Raw genomic sequence first — 12,016 nt, 5'->3', positions numbered from 1 at the left:
TTATTTTCATGTAGAAATCCTTTGCTTTCTTTTTTAATTTTCAGAAGTATTCTGTTGAATAGAGGTACCTTTAGTCTATAAATGAAGAGTAATAGTGGTTCTAGGACCTCTGTTCTTAAACAAGATCCGACTTTTTCAAATTTTATTGAGGATACTTTTATTCCTAAGAGTGGAATGTAATTCTTAAGTCTGTGCCTGTAGCCCTGTGTGCATGTTACAAGGAAACAGTATATAAGGAAACTGTATTGGCCCTATTGAGAGACTTGCTATTTTTGCAGAGGAGAAGAAAAAATAAAAATCAAAGCGTGCAAATGTTACTTCTGTCAGTCTACAAAAACAAAAGCCAGATTTTAGTTGCCTATTTGTGGCTGTATTGTTATGAACTGATGCTGTCAATTGTAATTGCTTCCTGGATTTACAAAAGGAGTGAAATGGAGTCCCTTTTTACCTCTTTTCTCCTGTATAAAGATATTATAATCACTAGACTGACATTTCTTCATTTGGAAGAAACCAGTATCTATCACCTGTATGGGTAGATGTAAAGTTTAGAGTTTAGGCAGGAGTCTGGTATCATGGTTATACTATGGTCCATAGCTGTCTGATGGAGGGTGTGGACATGTATAAATCAAAGCAATCAAGTTCTTGGTCATTTGAAGCCGTTCAACAGATTACAAAATCATAACACAGGAATTACGATTTCTAGCAAGGTCCTAGGAAAACTCAGCATTGCTCAGGACACCCATAGTAGACCGGCAGTTAAGGCCAGAAAACCTGTTACTATAGATGGAAAACTTCTTTATGGAATATATGCTATTTTTTTCTGAATAATAGAATATGACTCTGAAGTAGCTGAACCAGTTTATACAGATATTATTGGGTGCAGTCTCAGGCAGTGATTTAAGATCACGCAGGAGTTTGCTGCTAGTGTGTCCTGTGAGAGGTACTTTATAGGCTTTTTGAATTGGTGGTATTTCTTACACGGCATGGTGAGGCTTCAGTCCTTAGGAGTGCTACTTAAACTATATGTCATTCTCTGCACAATACTTTGTTAAAGTCTTTTGAGAACATTTTAATTCACCTGACTGACTAATCCATCCTTTCTCCTCCCTAGGAGTGCCTCAGTGCTTGTATTTAAATATATATATATTTTTTTTCTTTTTAAAATGGCCTCCGGCTGAATAGGAGGATACTTTAAAGGGAATTGTTACTCTTAGTGAAGAGTCTTGAGCTGATGTGCTTTTGCACCACTTGCACTTTTATTGAAGTCAAATGTTTCTGTCACTGAACAGCTAGAGTAAATAATGAAGATGGAGGAGTTGCCTTCTGGTTCATCTCATCACCTTCCTTCTAGCCAAGGGACCGTACGCTCTGCTGCGCACGTTTAAATGGAGTTGATGGCTCCTCCTGCAAATTTCAGAGGTAGCTGACGGTGTGTATCATCTGGCTTCGGGGGTGTGGGTCGGGCTTCGTGAACCAGCATGACTAAGGTTGGTGAGTTTGCTGTACGGATATCTGAATATATAAAAAGTGGATCGGGGAACTTAAGCATGTTTCTGTGTTTTTATTGCTGGTATTACATTATCAGGAAAGAATTTGGGAGTACTATTTTTACAATTGGCCTTAAACAGAGAATAAAGGAAACAGCGCGGATTCCAGCCTTCGATGAAGTAACAGGAAGGGAAGCAATGAAAACCATAAACCGTGCTGAGTAACATTTCCTCTCTTCTGCTACACCCCCCTAAGGGTGACAAAGTCTTTATTGAGCCTGACAGGATTCCTAATAAAAGATGCATTCAGTCTGTATAAGGAGCCTGCTGAATCACTGTGAGGCAAGTAATGGCAGCAGGCTGGAGGAAAGCTTCCTAGTTACAGCTTACACAACCTGCTCTCCGTGCTCCAAGAACTACTTCTGTTTGCTTTACTGAAATCTGGGCATGGTAAATAACAAATTTTAACCCAGAGAAATTCAGCCGCTCTCCAGGAGTGTGTTAAAATCCTTGTCCTGATACCAAGCGAGTGCCCCATTCTGCTGAAATTTGTTTCCAGCCTCATTTCCCGCTTGGCGCTTTCTGGTCGGAGCAGTGAAGAGGAAGAAGTAGCGCTCTGTGACGAACAAATAGGGAGGTTGTGGCAGCTTTCAACCATGCAGTTTCTTTTCCTTGGAAGATTTTGTACCTGACGGTCGTCTTGAATGTCAGTGGAATTTGGGAAGCAGTTACCGTGTGGTGTAAGTGTTGTCTCAAAGGCAGAAATGCGTGTCTGTTTCTTTTAAAGTACATTATCTGTAATAGAGCTGAATCTGTAACAGATCTTCAGAAGATGGTAACATTTTTGTTTGCTCTGAAGCATATAAAATTATGCATCCTGGCAACTGTCTTGTCTTACCTTGGAAAAAGCACGGATGCAAAATCCCGTCAGCCAACCTTTGCGCTTGTGTGAGAAGCCGGTTCTTGTACGTGAACCAGGGAATCCTGGGTGGCTTGGCAGCCCGTGTGGGTTGGGTGTGGGGAGCCTTGAGTGAGCCAAGCATATGGTCTTGCAACAGGAATTTAATGTGTTTGGGGTGGAATTGAGAGACAGGTTTTGCGTAGCTCTTTGGGACAGGTTTGCATGTGAGAGCAATCTGTCTGGAACTTGCTGACACAGCTGTTTTCTTATGTGTGGCTTTGAAGTGCTGGTACTGCTGTGCGGGTTCCTGCTCTTTTCTGGTTCCCTGCGCAAAGCTCCGGGCTGACTGACTGACACCTGCTGATCTGCATTCTTCGAAGACCCCTCACTGAAGGTTCAGTGTGGATCTAGGGCGTCGGCGAAGCCCAAGCTCGCTGGGAGCTGGGCAGGGGTCTGTGGGATCCCGCAGCCCCGGCCCGCTGCGGCGGGCGGCTGTCCCACGGCCAGCACGGGGTGGCCCTGCCTGGGCGCAGCTGCGTGGGAACTGCGCTGGCTGTGCCCTTTCAGGTGACGTGAAGCACACACAGGCCCGGGCAGTGCTAAAGGGACTCAGCGGGGATTTATGGTTTCCTCTGCTTCCCTGATACCTCAGTGCAATTGCTGAGGATGGCTTTTTGTGAGATCTATCAGAATCTGCAACGATGAAGTCATTTCAGAACAATTTATTTTCCTTAGAAACAGAACAGATTTCCTGCTTAGTGTTTTAAAATAATCGTGTGTTACGGGAACACCTGGCTGGGGTCACATCAAGTAAAAGCATCAGGTTTTCATTTTATGTTTGTCAAGAGCAAAGTTGCTCTTGATGCAGTCGTTTCATCCTCGTTCCAGAGCATCACACTGGTTTTGCCTACTTTTAACGCTGCAGGGGAATTGGTCTTGGACCTTATTATGGAATCACAGCATATGAGTGCAGTTCGTGTGAATTATGGTCGTACTGGCTGGATTTGTTGTTGGTGGTTGGTTGGTTGGAAAATTCTATTTAGAACTCCATGCTTGAGACCACCGTTGTTCCATTGGCTCCTAAATTCCAGGCTTTGTGAAATTCCCAGTCTTTCACCTTTAATCCAAGAAGCAGAGAAGAGGGTGAAGCAGAAGGAAATGATACAAACTCACAAATTTTGCTCATTGGCTCAGGTGATGGAGAGGCAGGGCTAAACCCTTTACTGAGGGTGGACATTAAATTGTTAAAAGAAAACTCAAACTTCAGAGGCAGCTGCGCAGATCACTTTAGCCTTAGGACACTAGCAATTTGTGCTTTAACAACTTTCTTGGATAAATAAAAGGGTACAGAGGCTGCTGCATCACTTGGCGTGCTGCTGAAGTGGAGGTGGCCGTAGGGGGGGAGGATTGATTCCAGCAGCACTCGGTGCTTCTGTGCTGTGGCACTTGTTCAGAAGCGTCCAGATCTCGGTCGTATTTTAAAAAAGATGCTGATAACGAAACTAAGGATGATCACCACTTCCCCAGCAACTTTGAGGTTTGATTATATTCTCGTGATGACTTTTTTGGCTGACTTTGTTTATTCCTTTCATTTTAAAAGTCGCTTTTTAGCAACTAAGGAATTAATATTTCCCCATCCTTTAAAAAAAAAAAAAAAAAAAAAGGCAGCAAACTACCTTCAAATAAAAGTGCTTTGGGGGTAAATGGGTGATGGTAATAGTTCTCCGGTTTGCTTTCATGTGATGAGTTTTCAGTTGATGCTACTGGCGCTTCTTTTATTTTCCCTTATTCTGCAGTTGTGGCATCTTGTGGTAATTCTGTGAGTTAGCATCTGGCAGGGAAAAACGAGAAGTAGTCTCGTTATTCACGTGACTCACTTCATAGCATAGTGGAATGAGGATGTTTCCATAAAAGAAAGCTGATTTATATAACATCACATCGTTACCAAAATCTCCATGTTTTCACACCGCCTTTGGTTTAGCAGCTGGTTGAGGATTCTGTCCGAAGGATGTGTGTGTCGGGGGTGATAAAAGCTGCTGCCGAAGGGTGCTGGGGGCTGCTGGCGGGTCGGTGCCGGGCCGCGCTTTCCTCGTGGCTGGGTTTGGCGATAATGGCGCCGTCCGCAGAGCGATCCCTTGATTTCGGCCCTTCTGCTGACACACACGCTATGTTGTGCAGTGTATTCTTTCATCTGAAGGATAGGAAGGAACAGATGTCCGCTGCTTTTTAAATGGAGCAGCTGAGAACCCCTCCGCTCGTGAACTCGGTGCTGCGAGAACTGGAGGCAAAGCAAATAAACCATCCCGGGCAGCTTGGTGCAGGATCACGGTGGTCGCAGTGTCATCTCTCTGTAGTCTAGAAAATCTCCTTTTTACCAAGATTAACAACTTCTGCCTGCATCCCTCCACTCTTTGCCCAGTTCCTCTCCTTCCCTGGGCTCACCGGAGCTACAGTTTTAGCCAGTTGGATAGAAAACATGAGTTAACTTCTCCTTAAATAACCTAGGCAAGGTAGTTTTCTGTCAAAGATTGAAGAATACATGTGGGCATCCTATTTGAAGGTAGATATGTGCTTTAGTTTCAGGTATTATTTCAGCTGATGAAAAGCTCTGAAAACAAAGGTTATAAAATAAAATAATGTGAGCATGTGGAGAAATCGTTTTTCATAAATAATCGTGTTTTGGTTGGGTTTGGGCGGAAAGGAGTATGTAAAGGCATTATAGGGAAGGATATGGAAAGGGTCTGTAACTTTCCAGAAGATACTTTGTGTTCTGCTGTTGTAATGCTGATTGTTGCCCTTCGGCATCGTCCTTTTATAGCCCTTTCCTTTCAGAGGAGGTGTCTGAAAATGATCTCTGCCCTTCGTCCTGTGGTTATGTGTTTGTTGTTTTATAACTGGTGTGGCAACATAAATTAGGTTATCGCTTTTTAAAAATAACGGCTTCTAATCCTATTTTCAGTTTTATAAACCTTGAATTGGAGAAATGAACGCTTTCATCTCTGGTGGAGGATTTTTTTGGGTGCGTGGTGCCGCCGGGCTGGCAGGGTCTGTCCAGGTGGCCTCAGCAACTGCCCATCATCGGCCCCTCGCTGCCTCCAGCTGCAGTGGCATGAAGTTATGCTCCTTGCTTGCAAAAATATAAATTAAGACTCGAAGTGTAGTCTCTCAAACATAATTTCAGTGCTATTATAAGCACTTATTTTTAAATGAGATGGGAGTAATGGAGAGAAATTTGCAAAGTACGACTGATATGAAATTTTCATGTTATCAGGAAAACCCGGGCTAGATTAGCTGCACATAACCTGCCTAGTTAGACTTTGAAGTGGCATGTGAGGGAGAAGAGGAATTTCACCTGGCTGGCTGTAAAGAATCTGTTTAAACAAAAAAAGCACCATTTCAACAAAACATGTAAACCACGTTGGATGAGTACATTTGGCGCACCGGAGGAAAGAGGCAGCCCGCAGACCTACCCGTCAGATGTGATCACTGAGTTAGCTCTTGGGCTTAGTGGCACCTCACAAAATCACTTATTCTGGTTAATTAGAAGAGGTGATTGCTTTAAAAGTCAGTTATCTTTAGGGAGAGCATGACAGATCCTTTTTAAGAAATGCCTATAGAAACTGATCTGTGAGTAGCTAATACATTTAGCTTGTTGAAATGTCAGCTGGCTGGATAGAGAACGATATGATGTTTCTTACTTCATTTATCAATGTTAAAGCAGTAATATTGGCCAGTGTAAGTTAAATGCCTTCTCCTGTGAGGAGGGAACAGGGAGTTTTGCCTTCCCTTTCCCATGCTGTCCTCTGTCTCAGCTGTTTTCTCTGCTGCTGTACATCTCGACAGCCAAAGTCTGAGCTCAGGGATGCTTTCCAGGCATGAATCCCTTTAAGCAAATGTTCGTCTCTTTAATTTACCAACTCTTTATTCATCAGGCTCCTAAATAAGCACGGTGGGTCGGTACAGTAGTCCTGTTTGTTCAACCTGGCTGCAGGTGGAGTGCAGGAGACAGCCCATGCTGAATTATCCCGCTGAGGGGCTGTGCTCTCTGTGCTTGTAGAGTGATTCTCAAGTAAGGATGTGGTCGTTTTTGTGCACAATTTAAACTTTGTGATTAAACATGAACATAAGCTTTTGTTCTGCTTACAATTTTCTGTAAGTCATGACAATAGAACTGCTAATCTAAAACGTATTTAAAAGACGTTTTGTTATATCTTAAGTCTCAGTTATGTAGGAAAATATTGGAAAATGTCAGAAAGCCTATACAGACGCAGTGAGTTGTGAAGATTGGAAAATTTAGCTTTATTTGTAACACCAAATACTGGCTCCCCGCTGGCTGCCTCATAGTTGAGAGCACCCGCATCTTGTCCATCCTTCACCTCCTCTGAGCACTGCTCTGGCCCGGAGAGATGGACCCCCACGGGGAGGGGGAAGGACGTGGAATACAGAGGTTTTATTTCAGTTGTTCCATAAATTCTTTAACTACTAAGATACTATTAACGAGTAAGTCGCTAAGTTGGAGGATATTGTGGCTGCGTTCCTGTGCCTGAGGGTTTCTGGTGGTGAAGTTGAGTTCCCTGCTCAGTACCCGAGTGGGTCTGATACCTCCAGTGACCCCTGGGCTGCCAGGCAGCCATCTCGTACAGGCTTCCCTGTTCAAGCTTCATCACCACAAGCACGTGGGCTGTTTGGAGTCAGATTCCCAACTAGTGCTCTTGGGCGTTTCACTAAGAAAATCAAGTTTGTGGCAATTCACAGTCGGAGAATTAAAATGAGATTGGACTGTGTGAAACGGGTGCTTTATAAATATGTGTGTTGAGCATTCAGGCCTTCTGTTTCATTTTTGTGGGTTTTGGTAATGACATTTAAAAAAAAAAATCAGAGTTTTATTAGTTTTACATGGCCTGCAATTACGTATGACCTTTCATTTGATATAACAGTCTGTATCCGTTATATTTCTAAACATTGACTATTAAGCCAAAGGACTTTTCTAAAGTAAATCCATTGTAAATTCTGAGGCTAGCATTCATTTTGATTTATCTTTTGTAAACACTGTATAAATGCAGCACTTGAAAATTCAGAACATATTTTCCAAGGCCAAGCTGGAGAGACTGCTGTGTGGTATATAATGATTTTGTTGTGCATGTATTTAATACTAACAGCCCACCTGTTCGGGATAGTAAATTAAATGATGAATAGCCCTAGTGAGCATTTCCCTAGCATGTGGTCTGCACCATCAGCACAGATATTTTTGTGACTGAAGAGGATTCTGTGTAGTGAGAAGTTTAAACAGCTGTATCTCCTAATTACGGCTTCTACGTAAAGTCTAATTTTTAAAGTGAAACAATCTTCGTGTTTTAATATTGTTTCTTCAGAAAAGTTGTTTGTTTCTGTGGTTGCTGATGGATGGCACTGATGTGATGCCAAGTCTTGGTAGTGGGAGGTGGGAGACAAATCTAAAACCTTCATTGTCTTCATCTTTACCAAAAAGTATTTTGGTGTAACTTCTAACGTTACTCTCCAGTCAAGGACTGGACTGAGTTAGAGGCTGTAGAATGGAGCAGAGTTTGGAGCAGGGCTTCCAGCTAGATCTGAGGTGGACATGAAATAGCTCTTCCTTTCTAAACATAACACTCTTACTATCAAAAGGTACTGTGGTTCTCTGCACCATATATAGTGGCTAGACTACGTAGTTTACGTTTTCACTAGCATTCTTTGCCATTAGCAAACTAATTTTGCAAAATTCCTTCTTTAAAGAGGCGTTACAAGGTTTCAACAGTTTTTGACCTTGGATGAATAGGACTGTCCTGTTTGGTTTATTCTGTGTGTTGCTGCTGTATCCATTCATTTAATACTATTTTCAGAGATGTATTAAAAATCTTTTTCACGTAAGTGTTTCAGTATCAATTGGACTTCACTCTTTTCACTTCCACAGTTTAAGGGGTTCTTCAAGTCTGCATGTGTCCTGACCTATCTGCTAATTTGGGCTTTGTCTCTAGAATAAGCCTGAGAAATTTACTGCAGAATCTGAGAAAGTAATGCTGAAGTGATTAGATGCTGTGAATGAAGTTGCTCATGTCTTCTTTTTTTTTTTTTCCTTTTTTTTAGGACTTAAATACTATCTATTCCTTTCTTCATGGACTGGACATACTCTCACATTTCAGGGAACATCAGCTAAGGTAAAGTACTATGGAGCTAATTGGCGTTGCCTAGCACAACCGGTATCTATAACTGTATTTTTGTGGAGATGAGCAAAGCTTTTGTCTGCCTGCACTCCGAGGTGGCGGAGCATTGGCCAAGCCCGTTGCTGAGTTAAGTCGTTGTGACAACGTGGCATGGAGTCTAAACTAACTAGCTTTGCTAAGAATGAAGACAGGGCTTACTCCCACTTGTCTACAAAGGTCTGTGTAGACAGTGGCCTACGTTAACTCTAGATTACAAAAGCTTTTTAATGCTTCAGACATTCGGCTGATCTCAGAATACATAAAATGGAAGGCCAACAAAGCACAAAAAGTGCGTTGGAAGTATTTTAGTTCCTTCAGTTCTGTTGCTATGGGTAATTCCAATGTGTGGGCGTGATTTAAACACTTGCAGAGCATGCTGTATATTATCTATTTGGATGATGAACAACACCGTAATAATTTGAATTTTATGGTTAAGCACATCCTTTGTTTAGAACAAAAAAATGGTTGAATTTGAGGTCTTGGAGCCTTAAAACGATTCTGTTGAAATGTGATGATTAATGGCTTACAATCTTTGGGGATTAAAATCGAAATTCAACTTCTCCTTCTCCCTCAGAATAATGTCATCAAGTGCCCGCTATGAGAGGTACAAGGGCAACCAAGTTCTCTTTTGGTAAGTACATATCACTTGTTGGAGTTCTTCAGTAGAAGTGTAAACAATAACAGTGTTTTGCGCGTTGTAATATATCGCTTGCTCAGTAATTGTAAGTAGAAGGCTTTGCAAGAGTTAAGCTTGCCCAGAGTGGTTAGAAGCTCTGACAGGAGGCGGCTGTAACAGTAGCACGGTGTTGACATTTGAGAGGTGCCCGTGAATTGTCAACACAGCTCCCAGGGACAGCAGAGATGTGTCTGTGCACACGCAGGATGGGTGAAACAGCCGGTGGTGGCACCGAGCGGTCGGTGACAACTCAGCAGGTGGCACTCTTCCCCCGGCACTGGCACTGCCTGCCTTGGCCGGGCCATGCGGAGCTCAAGCGCTATCTCTTCTTTTAAATTGCTAGAATTAGTATTCTAGTGTAGAATTCTTTTTAAGTTCCTGCTGGGAGGTAAGTATACCCTTTTTCCCCCTTGTTTTTTAGCATTGCTCATGGTATATTTATCCTCTCGCAGCTAATCCTAGCGCCGTGTGAGGCACATCTTCCAGTACAGCCCAGTCTAAACGAGGTGGTGGTGGGTGGGTGTGACACAGACCAGCTCCAGTGCCGGGTCAGTGTGTGGGGTTGTGTGTTGGAAGAGGACGGGGATGTTCAGCTGTAGCTGGGAAGCGTCAGTGCAGCACTCTAGGAAGAGGCAAAATCCACTGCAGTAAGACTGGGTAAGAAGTTCTGTGCAGACCCCCGGGCTGTTCTGCAGCGATGGCCCGTCCCCTTACCCATCCATCTGGGGTCGGGTGGCACAGTGGGAGATGATGCCACCGGGGCGTGTGGCGGGGGCGCAGGGATGGAGGAGTGCGAGGCAGGAGTCAGCTGTAAGGGTCTCAGGTTTTATCTGTAACACTTGACAGGTCCGTGTACTGTTACTGTCTGTGTTGAATTGCTAATCACCTTTGACACAGAATAAAAATTCTCCTGTATTTGTAGCTTTATGCATGCTTTCACTGGAATGAAATGGTTTTTAGTGAAAATTAGTAGTTTCATTTCAATAAAATAAATTTTTAAGTTCACTTAAATGTCAAACTGTAAAGTATAAGAAGCATTCTGGATGTAGAAACTTTAAAAAAAGTTAATTCTTGGTAGCATTCAGTGACAGTTCTTAGGCTTCCAGTCCACATATCAAATTGGTGGAGTGGTAGACCATTGTTTTACTACAATAGCATTTTGGATAATGTATTTCTGAGTTGCTGTAAGAAGAAATGAGATATCAATGATTTTATTTTCTTACAGCTCAGAAACTATTGCAAGATGCTGGTATATACTGCTTTCTGGATCTGTGCTCATGAAGGATTCCATGTTTTTACCACCTTGCAGGTATGTAAAGTTGTTGTTATTATTATTTAAAGTAAGGCAAGATCTCTTTTTTTGTAAATGCTTTCTTACATGTTGACGTTACTGTAAATTTTTCACAAATTAAAAGTTTTACTCTAAAGTTCGATAGTGGAAGAAATGCACTGCTAATTTGATTTCAATTCCCTTTCACTTTTTCTGCTCATTGAAATTGCAGTGTGAAATACTGCACTTCGTGATTTTAAAATCTGATTTGTCTCTTTAAGTTTATAAGAGAATTTATAATTATCTTTTTAACTTGAAGGCTCTTTGAATAATTCCTGTTGTATAATATTGTTGTATGGAGTTCTCTGTCTCAGGAAAATATGACTCTAGATCGTATCACTTCTGTGTTTGGTTGGAGGCTGTATTTAGTGACATATATGATTTTTATGCGAAGCAAGAAAATTGTCACCAGCAGCATCTGTTACATAGAGCATATGACAGGAGTCTGACTGCACCTCGTAGTTGAAGCACAGGGAAGGTTGTGACATGCTTTCACTGGAGCATACTATTTGACTTGAGCTGGACCTTGCCCAAGGAATAAATACTCTGAGTAATACTCTGCTTCACCTTGTACACCACTCAGAAATTTCACTTCATTATATCTTGAAGCTGCATGTTGCGTATTTGTATTCAAGCTATACTTCTAGGTTAGGCAGGAGTGGTTTTTTTTTTTAAAAAAAAATAAAAAAATTAAACTTGCCTCAGTACCCAGTTTGGATAATTTTTGAGATTATTGAAAGTGCTGCTCTCTCTTACCGAATGAAATAAAAGCTTTCCCTTGTGTGGTGGTTCTGTGGTGAGCAGTGGGGCCCTGGCTTGCTCCTGCTCCATCGCTGCTGGCTGGAGCAGGGCTGCTGCCCTTCTGGCCCTAACACAGCGTGATGAGATGAATAAAGCGAGGATACCAACTTAGTGTCTTCCCTTTCCTCACAAGTGCACCTGTACTGAGGTGTTTATGAACCTCGGGTTAGTCAGCGGCGCTTTACTCAGCATGAGTTGACCATGAGACTTAAAAATGTCGACTCCAGCTCAGATAGATTTCCATATACTTGAATTTCATGGGATGTACTAGTAAGAATATACAGGAGTGAATTTTTCAGCTCAGTTCTTGGTTAGCTGTAGGCTGGATGTTAAACTCCTAACGCTCCCTGGGTGGCTGAAGTTCAGCAGTGCCATGAGTGAGGACATGCCAAGCTGATCATTGCACAAAACCTAGTTAAAAATCATTGCTTTGCTAAACTTGAGGAATAAGTCACTTAAGAGCATCATTAACATTTTTTGTGCTTTTGCCATTGTTTCATTGTGTGTGTTTTTTTTTTTTAATAGATCTGTTATTGCTAGTTCACAAGATTTACATCTATTTTTATGATGTATTACGAAGAGAAATCTTTTAGATGGTGA

General features: G+C 42.2%; 1 protein-coding gene across 4 annotated transcripts in view; it reads left to right on the top strand.

The window, feature by feature from the left end:
- RAPGEF6 (Rap guanine nucleotide exchange factor 6) overlaps positions 1 to 12,016 on the top strand; it is a 132,902-nt gene that overhangs the window by 19,366 nt on the left and 101,520 nt on the right. For all 4 annotated transcript variants that reach the window (XM_074915671.1, XM_074915672.1, XM_074915673.1 and 1 more), the window contains exons 3-5: positions 8,494 to 8,564; positions 9,184 to 9,240; positions 10,511 to 10,594. In XM_074915671.1, the coding sequence (XP_074771772.1) occupies positions 8,494 to 8,564; positions 9,184 to 9,240; positions 10,511 to 10,594 (212 nt within the window). The remainder of the gene's footprint in view (positions 1 to 8,493; positions 8,565 to 9,183; positions 9,241 to 10,510; positions 10,595 to 12,016) is intronic.

This window comes from Athene noctua, chromosome 12 (assembly GCF_965140245.1).
Source record: "Athene noctua chromosome 12, bAthNoc1.hap1.1, whole genome shotgun sequence".
Taxonomy (NCBI): domain Eukaryota; kingdom Metazoa; phylum Chordata; class Aves; order Strigiformes; family Strigidae; genus Athene; species Athene noctua.
Note: the sequence above shows the minus strand (reverse complement) of the source record. Positions and strands in the feature narration are given on the sequence as shown.